The sequence below is a fragment of the Eutrigla gurnardus genome, assembly GCF_963514095.1.
Source record: "Eutrigla gurnardus genome assembly, chromosome: 11".
Lineage (NCBI taxonomy): Eukaryota > Metazoa > Chordata > Actinopteri > Perciformes > Triglidae > Eutrigla > Eutrigla gurnardus.
This window is the reverse complement of record NC_139925.1, coordinates 25840638-25867216: the sequence shown is the minus strand read 5'-3', so window position 1 is coordinate 25867216 and position 26579 is coordinate 25840638. Positions and strand designations below refer to the sequence as shown.

General features: G+C 44.6%; 1 protein-coding gene across 1 annotated transcript in view; it reads left to right on the top strand.

The window, feature by feature from the left end:
- Nucleotides 1–13403: 13403 nt before the first annotated feature.
- The window catches only part of ttc27 (tetratricopeptide repeat domain 27), a 64452-nt gene continuing 51276 nt past the window's right edge, over nt 13404–26579 (top strand). Inside the window, exons 1-4 of the mRNA XM_084021612.1 lie at nt 13404–13454; nt 13537–13689; nt 22792–22975; nt 23940–24063. Of these exons, the coding sequence (XP_083877738.1) occupies nt 13451–13454; nt 13537–13689; nt 22792–22975; nt 23940–24063 (465 nt within the window). The 5' untranslated portion in view covers nt 13404–13450. The remainder of the gene's footprint in view (nt 13455–13536; nt 13690–22791; nt 22976–23939; nt 24064–26579) is intronic.

The window sequence follows — 26579 nt, the reverse complement described above, 5'->3', positions numbered from 1 at the left end:
AAAATATTGATATGATTGCCAAATTAATTATATTTTGGCCATGGTTTTCCCTCAAAGGTGTAAAATAAGAGAAATAAAATTGTATTTTTAGTTCGTGATTCATGAAAAAAGTGTTGCCTGCTTGCACGTCGGAGGCGCTTGAAGCGTGGGGGCGCTGCCTGCAGGCCGCAGCTCCACGTGACCCCACTGCTCACACGCGCTAAAGATCAAAGTGTTTAATTGTCATTCACTCGTTCAGTTAGCGCTGTCTGATAATTACAATTACTGCTGACTGACATCATGTCGAAAAGAAAAAAACAACAACTTACCTTGGGTTATTTCTTTAAAAAGACATCCAATAAAGAACCTGACCAAGAAGACCAGCCGACTGTAGCTGTGACTGCTGCTCCAGTCACAGAACCGAGAGAGGAGGCAGGTAACGTTAGTGCTAACTTGACGGCTAACGTTAACTTGGGGGCTGAAGAGAAGACGACAAGACAAGAAGACGAAGAAGAAGAAGATGACGATGCTAATGATGACCACCCCACCTCGTCCCCCTCTTCCTCCCTGCCTGCTGCTGGAGATGGGGGAGACGAAGAAGTTAATTCGGTGGTCCCGGTGGGCTGGACCAGCCAACAGTGGAGTGAGTGGACCACACGCCTCCCATGGCTGTTCTCCAAGGATGGCTGCATAGGATGCACCGTTTGCAGGGATGCTAAAAACCTTCTCCTCACTGATAAAGCTGGAGCGCACTTATCAGAAGAATGGATGAATGGGGACGTAACCAGCAAAGCAAAGAATAACTTGCGTAAGAAGATATACAAGCACCGGGATAGTGTATCGCACAACAGGGCAGTTGAACTGGCAGAAACAAGAAAAAAAGCAATACTGCCGAACACGATTCTCGCAGTCAACGCAAAGTTGATAGAGGAAACGTCCAATGCTTTCAGATCTGCGTATATGGTTGCAAAAGAAAGGATGGCATTTAAAAATCTCCCACCTGTCATGCAGCTCCAAGAGCTTAACGGGGCAAAGGTAGGCTCTGTACACAGATCAGACAAATCATGTGCTGAGATTATTGTTCACATTGCACACGAAATGAGGAAAAAATTTGTTACTAATGTCAAAAAGGCCCAGTCAAAAATAAGCATCACTATTGATGAGAGCACAGTGCACGGGCGTGCATATATGATTATGTATGTGAGATGTGACGTGACAGGAAAGGGAGACGTGGATAATGTCTTTTTAGACCTGAAAGAGTTAGCGCAGGGCACAGACGCCGAGTCCATCTACAGCAGCCTGAGAGAGACTCTACGTGAGGCAGGTTTTGATGACGACTTTTTGATTAACAATCTTATCAGTATCGCCACTGACGGCGCTTCTGTCCTCACTGGCAAACGCAGTGGGGTCATTACTCGCCTAAAACAGGACTTCCCCAAAATGCAGTCAATACACTGCCTTTGCCACCGGTTAGAGCTGGCAGTCCATGACTCTCTAAAACTCGTTGCTGGATGTAACCATTTCGAGATTTTCGTTTCAAAGTTGTACACCTTGTACAGCCAGTCAGCAAAGAACGTCAGACTCCTCGAGGTGGCCGCAGAGGAGTTGAACATGCAGCTTTTAAAAATCGGGCAGATTTTTACAATTAGGTGGGTGTCAAGCAGTTTTAGAACTGTAAAAGCAGTCTGGAACAACTACCCTGCTTTAGCAAGCCAGTTTAAAGTAGCAAGTGAGGATCCATCTCGGAATGACACTGAGAGGAAGAAATTCCTTGGGCTCCATAGACAACTGTCCAACGCTGGATTTGTAGCCGATTTGGCTTGCATGAAAGACATGCTTCGTGAGCTGCAGGCCCTGTCACTAAGGTTGCAGCAAAGGGACATGGATATAGTGAGCGCTAATTCTCAGATTCAGCAGTGCATTGATGTTCTTTCTGCTATGAAAGAGTGTGGAGGAAAATCTGCACAGAAGGCCGAGGAACGCATAGCACAAGGACAGTTCAAAGGTTTGGAGCTAATTGAGAGCAGCGGTAAGATTAAAAGGGGTCAGTTCTACCAGTCTGTGATCGACAATCTTAAAAAGCGAATGCCAGAGTCAGATCTCGTTAATATGCTCCAACCCCTCGACAAGCGCTTTTGGCCACAGGACCGCAATGCACTTATACTCTATGGAGAAAAAGAAATAAGGGCCCTTGCGAAAACACTCGGTGAATCTGTCAGTGAAGCAGTGCAGGAGCTTCGTGACTGGAAGTTGGAAGTTGGAGGCGCACCAGGCAAAACGCTGGAGAAGCTGTCCATAGCAAGCAGGACATACCTGCCCACTTCATCGGAGTGCGAGAGGGGCTTTTCAGCTGTGAATGACACTGACTCTAAGACTCGCAATAGACTGCGTGAAGCCAGCCTCTCACCACTACTTTTTGTGGATCTTAATGGACCTCCATTGGAGAGATTCGATCCAACGCCGTTCATCACATCTTGGCTGAAATCAGGTCATCGCCCGTCCACATCATGGCTTACTGGACCTCGAGCAAAAGCAGCTGAACCCAGGCCGCTGTGGTCGCTTCTGTGTTAGGTAAGACCTGCTTTAACTTCAATTGTGCTGTGTTGTAGGCCTATGGATTGCTGTGTTGTGATAGGCCTACTTATGAGACGGGCTATGTGCATTGTTGTGTTGTGTATGTGGCGTTGCATCTCCCCTAGCTGTATTGTAAATAATAGGCTATTGCCATATTGTTCATGGTTGGTGCCGCTGGCTGCTCTTATCGCGTGTTTGGCTCTGTGTACAGCATGTGATGTATGATGTGATGATGATCGATCGGGGTGTTTCATGTAAATATTGTACATAGACCTATGGTGTGCGTGCAACGGATTTTCTCTTTATAATAGGCATATGCTGTTGCTATTAATGACAGGATCAGCATTTAAACTTTGCCCCCCTCCAAAAAAAAAAAAAAAAAAACGATCGCCCGCCCCCAGCCTCGGCTCCCCCGGACACCGTGGTATAACTCGCACACTGTACTGAAGGACAACACCCATACATGTTTCATATTACATTTCTGTGAGTTCACCTCAGCGATAACTGACAAGACTCGTTTGTGTGAAAGTCCAACCTCTGTACGGGGCACGGAAAGCAAGAAAAGCAGTAACAGACGGACGTTTTTGGTAGACTGCCGATGTTTTCTGGGAGAGATTACATTCTCCATACATTCATCGTCCTCTGTGCTAACGATACATCAAATGCCAGTTAAGACCTTGACTCTTCCAGAGACACACAGCAACCTGAGCAAATTGATTAGTTTCACACACACACACACACACACACACACACACACACACACACACACACACACACACACACACACACAGCCTGAGACACACACAAGACACAAAGCAGCTTCCTTCCTTTCTTCAGACAAAATGAAGTTGGAGCGGATGAGACGTAGGGCCCTAGTTTCGTGGCGCAGCGCAAGGTGGCGGAGCCGGCGTAATGCAAGTTTTGACCAGCCGCAGCCTTGCGCACGGTCAGTTTGGTAAAGCGCTTTACATTAATGACTGACATTCACCCATGAATTCACACACGGCGGAGTCAACCACGCAGGGCGACAGCCAGCTCGTCAGGAGCAATTAGGGTGAGGTGTCTTGCTCAGGGACACCAGGCACTCAGCTAGGAGGAGCCGGGGATCGAACTGGAAATCTCGCGGTTACCAGCCAAACGCTCTACCTCCTGAGCTAAACCCCCCCAGTTTGGCAGTTTGGTGGATCACCTGCGCCAAGATGGGTGTGGTGGCGCAGCAGGGGGAGGCGTCACAGATTCAGCTTGGTGTAGCGGAAGTTTCGTGGCAAAAAGCCTCGTCGAGACTGCGCCGAAAGCCCGCCAGCTCCGACCTGGTCTACTCTTTGCGCAAGGCGAATTACAGCTGGGAGTGGAAGTTTGGCTGACCGGCGCGCAGTGCACCCACGTCACCAAGACCTCACAGGCAGGTTTCCACAGTTCCAGGCACATTTAAATGCAATAAATAATCACAACAAACACTATTTAATGCAACTAATTGAATCAACACGTGAATTTATATCTATATAGATTGTCCCGTCACATCTGACGTCAGATCAAAGGCGGATGGCACGCGTAACGGAAAATCAGCCTGACTGAATTAACAAAGCTGAAACTTGGACCTCTCGGACCAAAACATCTCCCTCTCTCTCTTCTGTTTTCATATCTATCCACTGCTAATAAAATGCGTCTATGCCTGAAAAAATCTTTAAAAAAAAATACAGCAGCTCGTGCTGGTCTCGCGCCTCGGCAGCCTGTTGTGTCCATGGAAATGCGCAACTTTGCCGCGAGCTGGAACCGGAGTTGGGGCTGCAGCTGGTTTGAGTGGCCCGTGATGTCCCGGTGTCCCTCCGTTCTGGTGTTGGACAGGGAATCCGGCGCAGCTGTGGAGCGCAGATGATGAAGATTCCCTCTTTCCCACTTGCGTGGGTTTGGAGTGACAGGAGGAGTGCCTGCGCTAGCCTGCGCGGTGCACGAAACTTGCAAAGTCCAGGTGGACACACCCCGTCGGCGTGGCGCAGGTGTGCTGCGCGCCGATTATGCCTGGTCTACGAAACTAGGGCCCTGAAGCTTACAAGGATTCTGATGAAGACCGCTGTTTGTTCTCCTGAACCGCTGTTGACTCAGATTTTGCTAAGGTTACCACATACCCACATATAGCATTACATACACGTAGAGGCGTGAGACTCATAGTTTTCTCTTATGGTTATTGTGCTCATAGCAGACATGTTATCAGTAGAGATATGGAAGGTTGTATTCTCCTGGGAAAGAGGTTCTGTTCCTGGTACCATGATGGCTACTCCTGATATGAATTGTTTAGCTTATGCTTTTAATATTATGATTGTTTTGTTTGATCAACATTGCTGTGTTTACTATTTCCACATGCATGTGCAATGAAGAATTGCTTGCTGTGAGTAACTGCAATGAAGAACAGCTTACAGATACTGGCATACATATAGGATGCTCAATGCAATGAAGACATGTTTACATACCCACTATACGATTATAAGATTTTTATTTGCGTTAATATAATAGAATTGTATCAGAAGGGGGATATCTAAAAAATCTCCTACCTGGTTGTGTTGCAGCTCAGGACGGTTAGTCACTCACAGTTTGGGGAACTGTTGAGCTGAGACACAATACAGACATAACTTTCCCACCTGTATTTTTTGTAAGTGACATAATAAAATTATGTCAAAAGGGGGAGTTGTTAGAATTGGCTTTTACTCTGTTCACTTTAGATTTGTATTTTTTCACTGAACTCATGCAACTTATTAGCTGTGTTCATTTAATTAGAAGAGTGTGACATTTAACCTGATAAGCAGGAACCGTTGAATCTTCAAGGCCCTCTTTGTTCTGTCTGCCTAAAGGACAACACCCCAGTGGCGTTTTCTTGCAGAGGCCAAGGGATCATTTAATAAAATCACTTTTTTACAGTTTACGTAATCCCTCTATGATGTGTCTGTCGTCTCCTCCTCGTCTCTCTTCATTAATTATCGAGCGTTTCATGATGTGTAAAACAGCGCCCCTCTAAATGTTACGGGGTGAATGAGCGTTGAAAACATGTCACTGCACCCTGTTGTCTGTGAGGAGGCCAAGCTGTGCTGGCCTCCCTTGGTGAAAAAAAAAAGAATGATTGACCAATCAGGTGAGGCTATTGTCACGACACTGCTACCCTGTGATTGGTCAGGACAGTGTTAAGGAAAGCCTGAACTCGTTGACATCAGGCCAATCAAATAACGGAAGATTCGTTGCTGTGTGTTCATCTCTTGATAAGCTAGCTAATTTTTTAAGCCCGATTATGGAGGGTGGAGATTTGGAGTATTTAGTAAAAAATAATTTTACTAAACTGCCCCTACAACAGCAACTCTGGATTAAATCTGACGGCCAGCCAACACCAAAACTAGAGCTCCGTAGTACGTACGGAGAGGAAGAAAGGTTTTCGGACCTTTAATGAGGAGAATTACGTCCGCACTGAGTGGCTAGCTGGTAGCGCCAAGCTACAGCGGCTATTCTGCTGGCCCTGTCTCCTTTTTGACAAGGATACCTGCTCCCTGAATAATCATATAATAATAATAATAAGAGAGAGAGAGAGAGACGGTGCTCTAATAGTTCATCCGACCACGGGAGATAGCAACATATAAACTGCAACATCCGTTTTTCTGCTCCCACCCCGTAAAACATACACAGCTTAGAGGTTGTGGCTCACTTGGCTTCCTCGGAAATTTTCCCCACGCCACGCCACTGCAACACCTATACATGTTTGATATTTCTGTAAGTTGACCTCAGAGATAACTGACCAGTGAGACTCGGTTGTGTGAAAGTCCAACCTCTGTACGGGGCAGTCTCCGCCCGAGAAGATAAAATGTAACCAGCACCCGGAAATCATACTCGCTCTGACTGAGATCCTGCGAGAGCTCTGCCATTCCGAGCCCAGCGCTGCCATACTTTACCTGTGACCTGAATAAATACTATATCTTTGAACGGTATCTCTGGTTTGTCCTTGGGCTTCCAACAAAAGAACCGGGGGTTAATACTATCACTCGTGGGCTACATATGTTCACCCCAAGCTCTTCTCCAAAGGTCTGCAGCTCCCTCTGTGACTTTAGGCTAAAAGGGTAGGTTTCCATACAAGGTGCAGGACCTCATGCACCATCACCATGGGTTCCTTTTTCTAGAGGGTTAGGATTGCAAGCTACAATCTAATAATGAATTAGAAAGAGAAAAGGCTGTAAAAAAGCACAAACCATAAAACAATGACAGAGAGAATTAGACCTATAATGAAAAAGATTCACATGATTTCTCTTTTTAAAAGAGAAATAATTCCTACATGGTGACCCAAATTCACTGCCGCCCCATCAGTGCCAAATCCGATCATTTCTTTCATCCACCCATTGGTGTCTGCACCCAATCCATCAAATGCTGCTGTTGTGGCTTCCAATACACCTTAAATAATTTAATGAACATACATTATATTTAAAAAACAGAAGAGTGACAATAACGGATATAAACATAATGTATGTAAATTTCATGTTAAACATTATGGTATACAACAAGTTTGTGTAATCACTTAACTTTAATCCATTTATTTATTTAAGTAGAAACATGATAATTATGAGGAAATTCAATAACCGGTTGCAGTAGCCTGCTGAACTGTTTTTCCGTTGGATGAGATGGAGTCATCTGCCCCATTGAAGGCTGCCGGTTCCAGGTTCGGTGGTGCCGATAGTGCTGCTCCATTCTCCAACGTTCCAAACGTGGATTTTTGTCTGAAATCGTGTCGTTTGAGAATTACCTTTTCATTTTTGCTATGAAAGTTTATTTTCCAGCGACCGTGACAATTCGATTCCCGGTTTGGGTTCCTTCTGTGTGGAGTTTGCATGTTCTCCCCATGTAAGCGTGGGTTCTCTCCGGGTTCTCCAGCTTCCTCCCACAGTCCAAAGTCATGCAGGATGGGGATAGGTTAGTTGATGAGTCTAAATTGCCCGTAGGTGTGAATGGTTGTTTGTCTCTACATGTCGGCCCTGTGATAGACTGGCGTCCTGTCCAGGGTGAACCCTGCCTTCGCCCAATGACAGCTGGGATCGGCTCCAGCCCCTGAATATAGGATAAGCAGTAGACGATGGATGGATATTTCCCTTGATGTATTGCTCCTTAGCAATCTTTCGCACAAGTGCAAGTGGACTTGTAGTTATCTTCGCACACTGTAAGCACAGTTGCTCCACAGCCATCATTCATGAGTCTGTGTATGGACATGGAGCACCTGCCAGTGTCACTTCGTCCTTTTTACCAGGAGAATTCCCCCAGCTATTTTTTTATTGTTTACATTCATCCTAACGCCAACGCAAACACTGCCTCTGATCGTATCATGAACACTGTAGACAGACTGATCGCACCTGATTCACCTTGATGTATGCTGGTTCTATTCTATGGAAAAGTCACTGAAAGGATTCCAGCAATACAGTTGTACAAATATGGCAGGTAGGACGGTTGTGATCGGAAATGCAGCTTGGCCCTGCCCATTTGCACTGATTATCTCGATCAGGTGGCACAAGTGGCACTTCCCTTTAAATGAGTTGCGAGCTGTGGACAGGGGAACAATAGTGTGGTGTGGATTGAAGCGAGAGCCTCGTTATCAGCTGTGCAAACGGGAAAACATGGAAATATTGCGTTTGTTAGTATTTTATGCAAACTCATTCTTGTTGCGTAGTGCCTAACATGGTCCACTGTTTGTTTGTAGGCTCGGCCTGGTTTCTGTGCGTATGGTGACCAGCAAATGGTACATGCAAGTAAGCATCAACAGAAGCTGGCTTGCATAATAGCGACTAGTGGATCTACACGGGTCTGCAGCAGATACGTTTACTTGCTCCCTTTCTCCTATAGACGTAAGATGTAGTGTTTTTAGCACTGATTATTTCCTGTATGCTATTGTCTATGAACAGACACAACGCTCACGCTTGTGAGCTAGCTGGTGAGTGCAAAGTTACGAGTCATCCACATGTAAACTTCATTGGCACTGGAGTGCATTTAGATTCTCGTTCATCTAGGCTGGCCTCAAACACGTAAGTTTATCCATTCCATTTTCGTAGACAGTCTTTCAATCAGAGGTCTAATCATGCCTAAATTACCACTAGGATTCTAGTAAGAAGAAGTAGTGCCGCAGTTCAAAAGCATAACCAGCTGACAGCAGCCCTCTGAATGACTGCCGTAAGGTATTGGGCAATATATTATTGACTGTGGTTTATGCTACTATTCTACCAACCAAATCTAGTGTCACAAACTAATTATGCTTCTTGATTACAGAAGGATTGCCTTCGCCTGTTCAACCAGTTGTTCTGTCTTGTTTGGCCTATGGGCATTGTGCAATATCTCTTGTAGGGGCAGAATCTTGTTTGCAGTGTTCTCTGATGTGTGATGTGTGATACCGTGTCCGTGTGTACACATTTGATGTGAAGTCTCTCTTACAGCGTTGCAGTGTGTGTGTGATCAGCACCCATTTATTGGATTTTATTCACTGTAAATATACACTGATTAATTTATTCTGAGACCTTATTCACTTTGACTTTTGTATTGTTGAGTCCCATGCTGCTTACATGACCTTTGTTTGCCCTGATTAACAACCAGTATATTTATTGGCTGGCATTTAATAAATTTATATTTTTGATTACATCAGTCCTATTTCTGTTCCTTTATTGGACATAACCTCCATAGGTAGTTTGAAGGGGAGTGATGTTTGGTTTTCTAGTTAAGTCTAGTCCAGTTGTACAAATTGTGAGCTTGAGCACCCCCTGGGGGACTGGTGTAAAACATGTGATTGGCTTTGCATTTACCCTTTTTGTTTTGATTTCTGTATTTGTTTTTTGTGGCAATAACCAAGGTTACATTGATTACAGGAAAAACAGTGGCTGAGGAAACATCTGGGACAAAGACGCTGTAGGTGGTTAACATTTTAGCCTGTTTCTTCTGTCTTTTTTTTTTTTATCTGCAAGCAGATAAAGAAAGACTTTGGCAGGGAAATGTAGTGCCTACTGTGGATACAGATCAGGGAGAGCCAAGTTGGCCATTGCCAGGTTCATCTGGTATGAGGTATGTCTATGTGCCAAGATAATATAAATATCCCAAATTTTCTGGTAGTCCAGGTCCAGAATGTCCTCCTGTGGAGGAATGGGTTGAAGAGGTTCACAAATGATTACAGGCTAGACGTATGTCCCCCAGTGAACAGGCTTATTTTGTATATGATCTCCTTGAGGGTGAGGCTACACTGGAGATTACACTTCGTCCAGCTACTTATAGGGCCGATCCCATTCCTCCATGAGGGCATTTTTTTACTGTCGCTATGTTCACAGCTGGGCACAGGTGGTAAAATGACGCAGGTGGATCAAGCAGTCTTTTATTGGTTAGACAAGCAGTTTTGTCACGCCGGTGAGGTTTGTCTTGTCTTGGTTTTTGTCTTGTCATTTGCTGTTTTATTTTGAAAGTAACTCCTCTCTCGTTTCAGGTCACTTACCCTTCCTCATGTGTTTCCTGTTCTGATGTCATCCCTGATCCCTGATTGTTTTCACCTGTGGCCCATTATCCCTCTGTGTATTTAAGTCTTTTTAAGTTTTTTGTGACAAAATATATTTTAAACAAACTTGGCTGGGTGGGCCAGTGATGCCTAGGCCCATTACTGACTATGCATCTGATTACAACAGATTATGTGAGGAGTACGCAACAACGCATCTGCCACCACGTTGTCGGTCCCCTTCACATATGCACATCTAGGCAATATTCCTGCAATAACAAGAACCACCTGATCAATCGCTGATTCAGACACTGAGCGAGTTGAGGAAAGGGAGTGGATTGTGGTGTTCAGTGGTGTACACCACAATCGAATCGGTGTCCTACATCCACCCACATACACGTCAAAATGACTCAAGGACAAGACTAGAGCTAGCGAAAAATGATCTAAATATAAATTAGGTGTTCTGACGCGACATCGACTTCTCCACAACATAAAATAAACCTTTAGCTTGCTAACAGTTACTGCCGGTCAGATTCAACTAAATGACTCCCAAAAATAACAACAAAATTCACTCACCAGAAAGTTCAATGTTAGTCTCCTAGCTGGTCAAAAGCCATGACTCACAAACTCCAGGTATAGATCCACTGTTGCATAACCACGTGACAATGGGAATAACATTTGCATTATTTTAGCACCTAGCTTCTCACAACTATCCACTTTCAACCGCATTTATTCAGCTAATCGCTATCGCTAGCAGCATATGAAGTAACTTACATCTTCGAATGTAACTCACAAGCTAAATCCAAAGCGTGATGCCAACGATAATCCTTCTCGTGTCCATCTGCTACCTACCATCACAAACTTCTTTGCAATCACGCAGTGAAGATGAATCCTACATTTTACAACTCCTTGACTGGGTAAGGGCTGCTGCTGACTCAATTATTCTGAGGTGGTGGCTGGCCATGAGCACCTCATGATGAAGGGGTGTGTGCGGGGTCCATTGTTGGTCACTGTAAGGCTTTTGCACACTAGATATGTATTTTTGTGCAATTCAATTGTCTCACATAACGAAAACAATGTTTGAAGAGGTATTTTAAATGAGCTGCAGTATGACGATGGTGTGTATAAATGAATGAACAAAAGGTGCATTGCGCACAGCTGGAACTGTTCACAAACAAAAGGGACTTACCTTAAATTGAAACAAAAACAAACAAACAGTTCTCAGACGTATGGTGAGCCGTTGCTCCGGGGCAATCGGCTCTCTAAAAGGACTCCTCTGCTTCTTCAGGCTTGGGGCCAGCAGTTGCATCAGTGCTTCAACTATCCGACAGACATCCTTAAGTAGGTTCTCAAGCAGCCGTGTTTTTTTAGAACTGGAAACATTTATACGCAAAATCACATTGTGCTTGATGTGCTCAGTCAGGCACATGACGATTTGCCTTTGAATTATTTGTAATTTGTGCCGTTTATTTGCATCACTGTTGGTGTGTATGGACCCATATGCAACACAAAGAACAGCAGAAACAGTTGGGAATGACCTTTTGGTAATGAAATTACTGAGGAAGCTTTAGATTATGGATTGAGTGGGTTTGGGGAGTTTAAGATTGCTGTCCAATGTCCTGTATATTAGTACGTTGTGTGCTAATTTTTCTAAGGCTTTCTCCTATGGAAAATATTTTGCAAATGCAGGGTGGTGGGTTGCACTTCTATATAAAGATAGCTTAATGCTCTTGATTTAGGGTTCTTTAACATCTTTGCAGTCCTTTCTTTTGTGATCTTGATCTAGATTTATCCCATGGTATCAACATTCCTGATGTTAAATGTGTAGATGCCCGTACCCGACCACCAATGCCTTATGTTTAATATAGTTTTGCTGTGTGCTATCTTTAGAACAGTGCTTGAAACTAGATTTAGATTTTTTAACACAACCTCTGCTGCTAAATTTAATACTGCCTTCAACGTTGCCACTAGCATGTCTGGGTTTCCTCTTTCTGCATATGAGATGTTAAGACAATTTTAAGAATACATGTTCTTCCATCTTAGATGAAATTGCTCCCCTCAAATCTAAAAAGCCTAGTTGCCTCTCGATGCCAAAGAAATGAATATATTTGGTTGAAGCTGAAAGTCCGCAAGGTGGAAATCGTCCAATCTTAAGGGACGGGGGGCTTAACTCCATGTATACACCGATAACGTTTCATCATTCATGGCCGAAATAAACACTATTACTGCTTTGTACATGTTGTGGATGTCCCAGATACACCAGGAAACTAAACGGCGTCCTGTCTGAGTTTATAACTTTACCCGGACGGGGACCGGTGAATCTCATAGAGCTGCATTCACTCTGAATAGCAAACCAGACATAGGCCGGTTCACAGCAGCAGTGGCCATGCTCCGAAATATAAAAACATTGTGATGATTTAACTGCAATTTACAGATAAAGAGTAACCGAAATAAACAGAAGTAACGACGATAAGTTAAGACGATACGCAAATCACCTTTTGTACCACGGACCGTCTGTTTGGACTCAAAGTTTGGTTATTATTCTAAAGGATGTTTTTAGCACAGTGACACTCGCTATTCTATTGTTTTAGAGTTGATTTTAAGATTTGATTGATTACTTACAAAGCCCTGAGAGTCAATGCCCAAAGTTATTTATCGGACCCCTTATTGCCCTATGTCCCTTCCCGCACCCTGAGATTTTCGGATGAATCATTGTATCATTGTAGTTGTTCCAAGGACCTGCCTCTTTTAAACCTGCCTCTTTTAAATCACTTTTAAAAACCCACATTTTAAAAATTGGGAACAAACTGTTAAACAACAAAAAGAAGATCCTCTAGATGGCAGAAGGGTATTTTAAAACAATTATCTTCAGAGTTTAATGAGGTATACCTGAATGCAATGCACCAGTAAGCTTCTGTTGGAATGCTTTGGCGAACAAAGTGATGTAGACATTCAATCTGTTTAAAGTGGAGATAGTTATCCGTTGCTGCATTCTCCAAATCTTCTGAGACCTATAACAATACATTGGTTGTTTGAATAACTCACTGGGAAGCCCGACAGAGATGACTTAAGAAGCAAGTGGATAGTTTTGGTGGCCATCATCTAACGACATGATTCTGACACATTAATTGTGGTTCCTGTTTCAACTAGTACTTAAACTACTGTATATTGTTTCATAAACAATGGCCACTACGAGTTAATATTAGCCTATTAATGTTAATATAATTTTATTCCATTAAATAGAGCTAACAACAGTAAAGTGTATTGATAAATGCAACATCGGGCCACCATCGACATCCGGATTTACAAGCCTCAACTTTGAAAATACCCAGCATCCCTGCAAGTCTTCATTTGATTAGTTCTCCCACAATGCAATGCGCATCTGTCATGGCTGCTCACTGATGCCACTTACACCACATGGGTGGACATAAACATTTTATCTCCGACTCTAACACACCGACTTGGCTCATAAAGAAAACGACTAATCGCCTGCTTTCTTCCAGGACGGTACGGACCGACGGCAGCAGCTTCCACTTCACTTCAGCGGGAACCGGAGACGTTAGTAATGCCGCTGGACGTAGAAATCCCCGTGCTCCGGGGCTTTTTAACAGCCAGCGAGGCGACGGAATGGAAGCAGAGTGTTTTCAGTACGGCAGGTGAGACACCAGACTGTCGTTTATTATTTTACCACACCGCCGAGAACATGTTATGTTATCTGACGAGCCCTTTAAAGGGCTACACTGGCAGCTCGTGGTCTCTCAAGACATTTAACCAGAAACGCGGCGGCGTAGAGGTGATGAAACTCCCGGTAACCCGGCACCGGTTTGACCGTTTCTCGTGATAACAGCGTTGTAATGTCATGGTAACGAAAGCCACGGTCGCTGCTTCGCTTCAACTACAGTTGCAAATTAATCCCTGTGAATTTACTAACTGCTAAGCGACTGTCAGCAACGATACGTCCCGTTCTCGCGTGTGAACGTCATGCCGGACTCCATTCAATTTGTCGCCGATTTTAACTGGCCTTACTCGTGGGCGATTTTACATGTCGCGAGTGGCTTTTCCATTCGTCATTCACACCATACGTGAGTTTCTGTGAATGGAAATACAATATTAACTTGTGTGACAAACACCATCTCACTTCCGCCCAATTTTCTCAATCTTCTCCGATCAAGCCGATGTGGAGTTTAGCGTGAAAATCAGATTGAGTTTTGCTCATTTGGGTTTAGCCTGGGAGCTAGCTAGCTGCGTCGAAAATCCTGTTGCGTTGCTGTTCCGTTGTTGTGTCGTTTTGCAAGGCAGCTCGTTTTTTCCTGACTGCTGGAGTCTAGCGTGACGTCTTCATTACATACACTTGGTCTCGAGGCGCGTCGTGCTCACCCTGTCACCATCATCCGGCAGAGCCGCTGGAGCCGGACGGACACTGAGCCACATTACCACAGCGCTAGTCCAGCCGACATTATACAATGTGCTGTCAAACCAGTGCTCTCTGTCTCAAGTGTGACCTGTTCTCATGTGTTTTATGTCGGTTCAGTTTAATGCTGGGCTGGCAGCTTTGAATAGTCGGACTGTGTTTTCTCCAGGAGGTAACCTTCTAAAAGCGAAGCCAAGGCTGAAGTGTCTTAAACGTGCATTCACTCTACTAGCCATCAGGGGGCGACTCGGTTCCAAAATGCAGTCTGATTGCATGGAAGTCTGAGAAAATGACCCTACTTCTCACTAACTCAGTGAACATGAGTTTATATTATGAGTTTCAAGTCTTCTTCAATCCGGCATGTTACTTTAGTCCATTATGGTCCATTTAGATTCAAATACACATAATGCAGGGGATGCTTTAGGGGGCGGGGCTACCTTGTGATTGACAGCCACGCTACCAATGCAGTTAGCTACTAAGATGACTTAAACACTTTGCTGTAAAGTTGACCTTGAATTATGAAGGTGATTTTGTTATATCTGTTCACTGGTTGCAAAAATTGCAAGCTGCCGATGACCAAATTGCTCAACTCAAGGCTTCATGATGATGTCATGATGACTACGTCCACTTCTTATATACAGTATATGTTTTGAACCTCCCATTGTGTCACCCTGGTATTGTATTCTTGTTTGAGAAGAAAAGCCTCTAAAACAACATGCAGATGACGATAACACTCTGGATGAAACCCCAGAGATGAAATTGATTAAAGTATAATACAAGTCATTGAGACTGTGAAACACCCCACCTGGCTGTGACTGTGAGTAGTTTCCAGTTGAAAACTAGCTGATGCACAGTATAGAAACTGCCATACCTGTCTGAGATGTTCCTGATCCTTCAGTGTTTCCCACAAATAGACCAATGTGTGGTGCAGCGCTACAGAATCAACACCGAGCCACACAAATTGATTCCGGCATTTTGTTATTTTTTCTGCACGATTTTCCGAATTATAAATGGGTCATTCCGTGTAATTTCATCAAATTTCTGAAAATCTTCCCACCTGACCATCTCGGAATGTCCTAAAAAAATTCAAGTACAAAGACACACTTGTTAATAGGACAAATCCAAAATATTAGGTCTCTACTGTCAATAGTTTTCTCATTAATTGACAAACTGTTATTCAATATCAAATTTTGGAGACTTTTCTACTGTAATGTAAAATCTTTATGCTCAAATTAAGATTATTTTATTCGGTTGTGTAATTTATATACTTAAAGTATGACAAAATGTAGTCTTCAATATTATGCTGTTTGTTCATGATTTAAGACATTAAAAGCTGTTTTCAGCATGTTTAACTCACATTCAAGGACTTATTGCCTCTATAACTACAACTGTGCTACATTTTAATGTTTTCGTAAGGCTAAATGTATCAGTAGAATTTAGTCACATGTAAGTCTTTGGTAAATGGTAAAAAACACAATTGAATTGCCCTCCTGTGATGTTTACTTGTAGGATATTAAGACATGCAGTACCAAAACCGGCCACAAAACCCCCACCAATATCAGGATTTAAAAAAATCACTGCGACAAATTGAGGCAAAACACCTTTCCGATTTTTTAAGAATATCTTTCAAAAAAAGTAAGTTTGGACCTGATACTTGTCAGTTTTTTGGAATATGGCTCTGAAGTTGGGCAAAGATGTGAATTGCCCCTCCTCTCTGTGAATAGCCCCTCCTCTCTGTGAATTGCCCCTCCTCTCTGTGAATAGCCCCTCCTCTCCGTGAATTGCCCCTCCTCTCTGTGAATAGCCCCTCCTCTCCGTGAATAGCCCCTCCTCTCTGTGAATTGCCCCTCCTCTCTGTGAATAGCCCCTCCTCTCCGTGAATTGCCCCTCCTCTCTGTGAATAGCCCCTCCTCTCTGTGAATAGCCCCTTCTCTCCGTGAATAGCCCCTCCTCTCCGTGAATTGCCCCTCCTCTCTGTGAATAGCCCCTCCTCTCTGTGAATAGCCCCTCCTCTCCGTGAATTGCCCCTCCTCTCTGTGAATAGCCCCTCCTCTCCGTGAATAGCCCCTCCTCTCCGTGAATAGCCCCTCCTCTCCGTGAATAGCCCCTCCTCTCCGCGCACACTCAATGCTCATTTGCAGGAAGGATTGTTTTCCCCACAGAAAAGATGGCTGGCTGAGTTCCCCAATAAAATCAAACTTTACTACAAGTAGGCTGTGGAGCCGTCACTTAAAGTGGGGCAATGAAGCTGTATATATTGTTCAGTTATTTGTCAATTAAAATATACAGTGGAGCACCATATACAGTGGTATTATTTAATAATTGATTTAAGAAAGCATGTGTAATTGCTGCCATTTCATTGGCGGACCTGAAGAGGAGCTGAAATGTCATTAAACATGTGGCCATACCTGAGGCTTTCATTTTCCCCCTCATAAAGCTTCGTAGTCCTCCCCCTCCCTTCTCACTGTGCTATGACAGTCCTGGTTTATTACATAGCACTGAGATGAAACTCTCCACACCTCCATTACAACACAAGGCTATTGCGTATTACTGCCAGAATACAGTTACGGGATTATGTGATTGACTCAGGGGCCGATCGCTCCGCGACGTGTAGCTAGAAATGTTTTAGAAGCACATACAAGTTAAAATATTCTCAGCTCTTTAGGGTCGCACCACTCCTCAATCTTACCTGTTTTTGTGAATGTTAGTAGAATGGCTTCTGTCTGTTTTCGAGATATTTTTTGCTTGCTTTTATTGTGCAGGGACTTGAGTCCATGTTTTGTTCTATCATGTATTATTATATTACATTAAAATGGAACATTCCATTTACATTAAGAAACTAACAATGAGTGATGAACATGTTTCATCCTTTTATTCAACAACTGAACAACAAAAATAAAAACTAAGAGCAGGATCTAGTAGAAAAGAAGTAAACATGATTTCAACAAAACTATATAAAAAAAATATTAGCATATTGCCAGCTGCCTTAGAAATAAGTCCAGATAACTGACTTTGCTTTTCTTTTTGGCACCAAGTCTTCATTTTCGGTTTTCTCTTGTTTGTTGCTCATTTTGCAAACGTTGTTGTTACCGGCAACACCAGAGACTCACTCCATGTGCAGGGGCGTGGTTTCCTACTCTCTAATTTTGATTGGCGGCTGGCAGGGTAGTCTGCTTGGCAGCTAAAGAGCGAATGTGATTGGTGGATCGCTGCACAGCACACACAGAGTGTACATGCAGTGTATGTCAGTCAGCTACCGTTGACATTAGATGAGTTCATTCGCCTCCTACATCGCAGGCTCTGTGATGTGACTACCGCTCACGCGTACATTGCAATGACGATGCTCAAACGATATATCGTGCAGCCCTACACTTGGCCCAGGCAGAGTGTACAGTGGGGTGGGAGGGTTAGCTAGCCAAACGCTCACACGCTTCTCTCTGGTGTACTGCTTCAATATGCAGATCAACTTAATGAGAATATGGAAGAAGACTAAAAGTCACTGCAAATGATATCAGACAAATGTGGGAAATGGATTGTCAAAGTGGAAGGGTCACCTGTCGGTTTCTGCTGGGATGCTATCTATCACAGGGCTGACATGTAGAGACAGACAGGTAACCAGTCTATCACAGGTAGACATGTAGAGACAGACAGGTAACCAGTCTATCACAGGTAGACATGTAGAGACAGACGGGTAACCAGTCTATCACAGGTAGACATGTAGAGACAGACAGGTAACCAGTCTATCACAGGTAGACATGTAGAGACAGACAGGTAACCAGTCTATCACAGGTAGACATGTAGAGACAGACAGGTAACCAGTCTATCACAGGTAGACATGTAGAGACAGACAGGTAACCTGTCTATCACAGGGCTGACATGTAGAGACAGACAGGTAACCAGTCTATCACAGGTAGACATGTAGAGACAGACAGGTAACCTGTCTATCACAGGGCTGACATGTAGAGACAGACAGGTAACCAGTCTATCACAGGGCTGACATGTAGAGACAGACAGGTAACCAGTCTATCACAGGTAGACATGTAGAGACAGACAGGTAACCAGTCTGTCACAGGGAGACATGTAGTGACAGACAGGTAACCAGTCTGTCACAGGGAGACATGTAGAGACAGACGGGTAACCACTAGGGTTGTGAACGATAAACCGATGCGACCGGATATTCGGTTCAACAAGTAAGAGATACGGCTGCATCGGTAGAGAGGAGGCCTCCATGCTAGGCTAAAGGCTCGCGCTAGCCGACCACCGCTACCCAGCCTCTTGCTAGCTAACGTGCGGTCTCTGGAAAACAAGCTGGACGAACTAAGAGCCAGGACTACAACACAGCGGGAAATAAGAGAGTGCAGTGCTCTAATTTTCACCGAGACCTGGCTTTCAGACAAAGTCCCAGAATGCGCCGTTCAGCTACAGACTCACTCCGTACACCGAGGAGACAGGACTGCAGCCTCCGGTAAGACCAAAGGGGGAGGTGTGTGTGTGTTTATCAACAACTCGTGGTGTGGCGACATACGGACCGTTCACAAGCACTGTTCGCCAGATGTGGAGTTTTTGCTGCTGAAATGCCGTCCCTATTACCTACCGAGGGAATTTACTGCTGTGTTTTTGGCCGCTGTTTACATCCCCCCGCGAGCTAACTCCACGGCAGCGCTCAGCAAACTCCACGAAGCTATCAGCGCGTTAGAAACTGCTCATCCTGATGCTGTTTTTATCGCCGCCGGCGACTTTAACCAGTGCAATTTACGGACTGTATTTCCCAAATACTACCAACATGTGGATATTCCCACCCGTGAGAAGAATACACTGGATCATGTTTACAGCAGTATACGCAGTGCATACAAGGCTGCACCCCGCCCCCACTTTGGATACTCTGACCACATCTCGTTGTTCCTGTATCCAGCCTACAGACAAAGACTGAAACAGACGAACCCCGTCACTAAACAAATCAAACTCTGGACCCCAGAGACAGAGAGCACCCTGCAGGACTGTTTTGCTCAGACAGACTGGGATGTGTTTAAAGCTGCAGCCACGCTGGAGGACTCTTCTGTCAGCATACAGGACTATGCTGAGTATGTGACTGGGTACATTAGCACTTGTGTTGACAACATCGTGCCCACCATACAAGTCGAGAAGTTTCCCAACCAGAAGCCCTGGATAAACAGTCAGGTACGCCACATGCTGCGTGCTCGCTCTCTTGCATTTAGATCAGGCAATGAGACGGAGTACAAAGCTGCGAAGTACGGACTGAAAAAAGCCATTACAGCGGCCAAGAGGCAGTACAGAGAGAAGCTGGACGGCTTCTACTCCACTGCTGACTCTGGGCGGATGTGGCAAGGCCTGCAGCACATCACAGACTACAGGACCACCACCAACACCATCAGCTCCACAGACAGCCTGCCGGACGACCTTAACATCTTCTACACCTGCTTTGAGACCTCCAGCCACAGCACAGAGAGGAGGCACACAGACACCGGGACCACTCGACCCCACTCCCCTCCACTAACCATCTCATCAGGCCAGGTAAACAAAGCCCTGAGGAAGATCAACCCCCGCAAGGCAGCAGGACCAGACAACATCCCTGGGCGGGCTCTCAGAGCATGTGCTAACGAGCTGGCTGATGTTCTCACCTCCATCTTCAACCTTTCCCTCAGTCACAGCACTGTTCCCTCCTGCTTCAAGACCACAACCATCGTCCCCCTTCCCAAGAAGAGCCAGCCTGCCTGCCTGAATGATTACAGGCCAGTAGCACTGACTCCAATCATTATGAAGTGTTTTGAGAAAGTGGTACTGGCACACATTAAGAGCAGCATGCCGGACACCCTAGACCCCCTGCAGTATGCCTACCGGCCCAACAGGTCCACCTCAGACGCTATCGCTGCTGTCCTCCACTATTCCCTCTCCCACCTGGAAAACAAAGACTCCTACATCAGGACGCTCTTTGTAGACTACAGCTCCGCTTTTAATACAGTCATCCCCCACAGATTGGCAATAGGACTTCAGCCAGCATTATTACAAATGTTGGCACCCCACAGGGATGCGTCCTCAGCCCCATCCTCTACACCCTGTTCACCCATGACTGTGTCGCCTCCCACAAGGACAACATCATCCTAAAGTTTGCAGACGACACCGCAGTGATAGGATGCATCACTGGTGGGGACTAAGCGGCTTACAGGAGGGAGGTGGCCAGTCTGGTAACATGGTGCGAGGACAACAACCTCACCCTCAATACGGACAAGACGAAGGAGATGATAGTGGACATGAGGAAGAAGAGGGGACCTCATCGGCCACTGTACATCCGGGAACTTGAAGTAGAGAGGGTGAGCAGTTTCAAATACCTGGGCGTCCACATCAGCGAGGACCTCACCTGGACACTTAACACCACTCAGCTGGTTAAGAAGGCCCAACTTCTACAGCTGCATTGTTGAGAGCATCCTAACTAGCTGTATCACTGTGTGGTACGGCAGCACTACTGCTATGGGCCGCAGACGCCTGCAGAGAGTGGTGAAGACCGCTGAGAAAATCACCAGGACTCCACTGCCCTCCCTGCAGAGCATCTACAACCGCAGAGTCCACAGGAGAGCCGCCTCCATCCTCAAGGACCCCACCCACCCCCAGCACGGACTGTTCACACTTCTACCCTCAGGCCGGAGGTACAGAAGTGTTAAATGCAGGACCACCAGACTGAAGAACTCCTTCTTTCCCACTGCCATCAGGCTCCTAAACAACCCATAGGAGATTAATATAACCTTACTACCTCAAATAACTGAATTCCAGTTTGCATAATTGCACTGCTACATTTGCACTGTTTTATTATTATTATTGCTGCTATTTCATTTTTTGCCTTAAATGTTGCTGTCTTGTACATTTGTTAAGTATATATTGTATATTCTTTAGTATTGTATATTTCATTGGTTGGCATTCTGCGGACAGCAAAGCAAGAATTTCGTTGTACAGGCAAACATGTTTTCTACTGTGCATATGATAATAAACACTTTGATTTGATTTGATTAGAGACAGACAGGTAACCAGTCTATCACAGGGAGACATGTAGAGACAGACAGGTAACCAGTCTATCACAGGGAGACATGTAGTGACAGACAGGTAACCAGTCTGTCACAGGGAGACATGTAGAGACAGACAGGTAACCAGTCTATCACAGGGAGACATGTAGTGACAGACAGGTAACCAGTCTATCACAGGGAGACATGTAGTGACAGACAGGTAACCAGTCTGTCACAGGGAGACATGTAGTGACAGACAGGTAACCAGTCTGTCACAGGGAGACATGTAGAGACAGACGGGTAACCACTAGGGTTGTGAACGATAAACCGATGCGACCGGATATTTGGTTCAACAAGTGAGAGATACGGCTGCATCGGTAGCAGCCTCCTCAATCGATACGAATTATCAATGGATTCCTAGATGAATCGGTTACAGAGTCATGGATCGGGTATCGCAAGACTTTGAAGCGGTCGGCGGCATTATATCTATGGGCGGCATAAAACAACGCGAGAACTGAAGCTGCCGGCGAAACGCCGTAGCTGGCTAGCTTGTATGAGTTATAAACAAAGGACAACACGGAACATGGAGGAGGTGGAGGTGGAGAGGCGGGCGCAGCACAGGAAGGTGGCTGCGACGCTGCCGTGTGACCGCAGGCACTCCACGACCGCACGTGAGAGACGGACGGCTTTGAATGTCGATCGCTTATGTCTCAACTTGCGCCACAAGAGGCGCCGCAGCACGGGTAGCGTCCACGACAGACTTTTTTTTGCTCCATGTCTAAAAATAAATACATTGACATGTGATTTTGTTGTTCTGTTTTTTTTTTTTTTTTGTCAGTGCCATACAGCTTGGGGATATGTGGTATTTTACATATTTGAAAAGAAACTATTGTACTGTCACTTTCATAGAATCGGCTTCTTTATTTGATAAAATATCTACAACAAATATTAACCGTAGAATCGTATCGTATCGTTACACTGTATCGAATCGAATCGGTCTGTAATAAAAGGATATCGTTTTTGAATCGAATCGTAACCTGTGTATCTAGATGCATATCGAACCGTTTATCACAAAGAGATGTGCAACCCTAGTAACCAGTCTATCACAGGGCTAAATGTGTCCTTCAGATGAATAGGTTGTAAATGCATTCTTTGAATCAGGTTAAATTCCTTCTAATCAAATTATTTTGACAGAGCAAAATACCATACCAAAAAATAATGTGCAAAATACCCTCGTTGTATCAATATTTGTTGCGTTTATTGTCATTGTTTCTTAGTGATGTCATGAATTGAACTAAAGGAGTAAATGCGAACTCTCTGCTCTGTTCTTCCAGAGGCAGGTTCTCTGCTGGAGTCCTTGATGGAGGGGGACTTTGAGGCAGTCCTGCTGAGCCCCCAGGTGTTAGATCTGCTCGCTGGAGATGGCAGTTGCAACGAGGGGGAGGACATTGAGGCCTACCTGGAGAGACGGGTCCTGCTGTACCTTACCTCTGGCACCAGTGATGACCAGACCAACAGGTGATACAGCAGGGAGGGACACCAGCCATCAAACCAACTAGAGGATTCCTCAAATGTCTTTTAACTGACTATCGCAGCTCTTATATTGTCGAAATGTGATTAAATGTTCCTCTGCATGTACCTCTACATAGTCCTCCATATGGTCCTCTACATAGTACTCTAAATGGTCCTCTACATATTCATCTATATAGTCCTTTATATATCCAATAGTCCTCTATATTAACCTCTCCATAGTCCTCTATATTAACCTCTCCATAGTCCTCTGCATGGTGCTCTATGTAGTCCTCTACATGGTCCTCCCTGTATAGTGAGTAATTTTGGACATCACCATTGTCTTTCAGTGTTCCCAGCAGTCAAAGGCATAAACAGCCCTTTCTTCACCAAACCTAAAAAAATAAATTAAATAAAATTCACTTCAACATGATTTATGCAAACCTGGAAAAATTAGATTTTTAAATTGTGACTCGCGGTAGTCTTCTGTTACTGATGAGAACAAATAAGTAAATAACAGTGTCCTTTTTGAGCTGATGAGGCAGGTTTTCCAGGACAGAGCTGTTCTCAACCGTGCTTGTTTGCTCTCCCTTCACCACCTTTATTCTTTTTGTTGTGAATTATTAATTTTTAATAAGGACAGCTTAACATCTCCCAGCTGGTTCTCAGGGAAGAACTGTCCACGAGTAAATGTTGAATGCAGCACATATTGCTCCTCCTCTGATTTGGATCCTTTTCCTCTCTTCTATCACCTTCCGTCACTTTCCCAGCCTAATAGAAAGGCAGCGGGGCATGTCGCCACTCGGAGCCAGCTTTTAAAACCCTCTAATTGCCTGCAGAGTGAGGTGGCAGCGAGGAAAAAGACTGTTGTCACTTTGCCTTTTCTATAAACTTCTGTGACCATCGATTAATCCCATAGACAGGTTTTGCATCCCGTGAGTCCGGTGTGTGTGTTGTGTGTGTCCTGCTGCAGGGAGCTGGCAGTGACGGCCCTGGCGGTCTCTTGCCTCCACATGTTCGTCCAGAGTAACTGGACTGGTCCTCCCATCTCCATCCAAGTCTCTGACCTGCTGCCCCACGCCCTGCTCTCCTCTCAGGTATGATGCGTCTCATCACTCTTTCCCACCTTTGTCACTTTGATTTTACAGTAGCCCGTTTCTCAGCCCCATGCTCACCAGAACAACACCTCAGTCAAAGTAATGAAAATCAACTCACAACCCCCACCCCCCACCCCTGCTGTAGACGGGCACGGTGCACACAAAGTCTCCTGTAATGAAGCATCTCTGGGGTCCTAATTACACCGGCTTGAGGAGATTGCTTCCTCTAGGCGCCGCGGTGCTGACAGCTGAATTGTGTGTTTCACACTGCCATTACACCAGAAGAGACGGCCATTTCTTTTATCAAAGTAATTCCTTTGACGTCGATGATTTATCTGTACTGTCACACCAAGGAGTCTGTGTTCTGCAGCAGGTCTTCAGTACATGCATGACAGCACAGGTGAAAGGGAGGACAAACGTGACACATCATTGTCATGCAGATTGAATTAATCTAGGAACCAGAGAAAAAGTGAACAGAGAAAATAATTCAAATGGATTTTGACAGCTGATGAGTTTACTGATCACCATGGGGAAACCCTGGTAACATATCCAGCTAAATGTAATATAGAAAATGTGGTCATGAATATATATTGAATAAGCAATTTGAGTTTTTTATTGTTTGAAAGGTATGACAGGGTATGGACATGAGTTCTGTGTAAATGATGATAAAGCCTACTGTTTTGACTGTAGCAGTAACGTGCAGTATGCAGTAAAACAAAGCCTCCAATTTGTATAAATGTGCTTATGTACACATTAGCTGGGCATGTATTATAAATATGATCATTGTTAAAAATAATGCTTTGTAATGATCAAATATTGATTTAATAGCCAGAGTCAAAGTGCATACATTTACATTTACATTTAGGTCATTTAGCAGATGCTTTTGTCCAAAGTGACTTACAATAAGTACATTTGTCAAAAGAAGGAAACAAAGAAACCACAACATATCATTGCCGATAAAGTAAGAGCTGAAAATAGAACAAGTTTTAGATCCTCGTCTGAGAAAGTAGGAGCTGTTCATCAAACGTACCTTAAGAGCAACAGTGCTATGATCAAAGTGCTATAGGTAAGGGGTTTTTTTTTGGGGGGGGGGGGGGGGGGGGGGTGTTAGTGGGTCATGCTATGTAGAGTCGAGGTGAAGTCTGAACAGGTGAGTCTTTCGGAAGATGGCAAATGACTCAGCTGTCCTGACATTGGTCGGGAGTCCGTTCCACCACTGAGGACCAGAACAGAGAACAGAGTCTGGACTTTGCTGAGCGACATTTGTTTGATTTCAGCGATGGTGGTACCAGCCGGCCAGCTGAAGTAGAGGAGCGGAGTGCTCGCTTCGGGGCATGAGGTTTGACCAGTGTTTGAAGGTAGACGGGTGCTGTTCCATTGATGGCCCTGAAGGCCAGTGTCATCGTCTTGAATTGGATGCGTGCTGCAACAGGGAGCCAGTGGAGGTCACGGAGGAGGGGGGTCACATGGGAGAATTTGGGTAGATTGAAGATAAGACGTGCTGCAGCGTTCTGGATACGCTGCAATGGTTTAATCGCAGAGGCTGGGAGTTCAGCCAGGAGAGAGTTGCAGTAGTCAAGGCGGGAGATGACCAGTGCTTGGACCAAGAGTTGCGTTGCATCCTTTGTGAGCAAAGCCTGAATCCTGCAGATTTTGTAGAGGGCTCTGCAGGATCGGGCCACAGCATACAAATAGAATGATGACTCATTTTCTATTGATTTTTTTTAAGTGATTAGTCTTCCTGCAAAAATTCAAGTTGACTACGGTATTTCATTAAAGTAGTTAAAGTAGACTAACTATCATTGTATAATACAATACAAAATAAAGAAAATGCTACCCCTGAAATATTAAATGGATATAACTAGAAGTATCAAAACATGCTCCTTTTATGTTTTTACAATACACGTACCCTCGTTAGTAATCAGCATTTTTTTTAACTGTCTATGAAATCAATATCACTTTTGTCACTTAGGAAGGTTCCTAACTGAAGAAGTGACCCGGAAGTAAACAAGTGGCCGCCATGATAAGAGCCGTTCGGATTCTCTAAATGCAAAGGAAAGGAGCTCCAATGCTTCCTTTCAGAGCTCCTTTAGCAGAGGATGCAACGGACCTTCCTATAGGAAAGGTTCATGAAAACAAACGACATGTACGTTTGCATATTTAACAATTACTTTCATGCAGACATAGTAATTGGAATTGATAAATGTGGGTGGACAGTGATAATAATTAAATGGTATTTTTTATTTATTTCAATCATGTTACAAATTTGACAAAAACAAAACTTAAACCACAAATGAAATGTACAGGGGTCAAACAGGAAGGAGTTTTTTGACTATTCGACCTCAGCCACGTCCTCTCCCAGTCTTCTCTCCTCCTCGTTGGCAGTCCAACGTTTCCCGAGGATGGCTCTCTGTCTGTCCATGAGTGAGGGGAATGCCTGCATGATATTGGTGTCGGTGCATACACTGTGTCTGTGACTTGGCCCGGAGACATGACAGTCGGCACGTCGGCCCCCG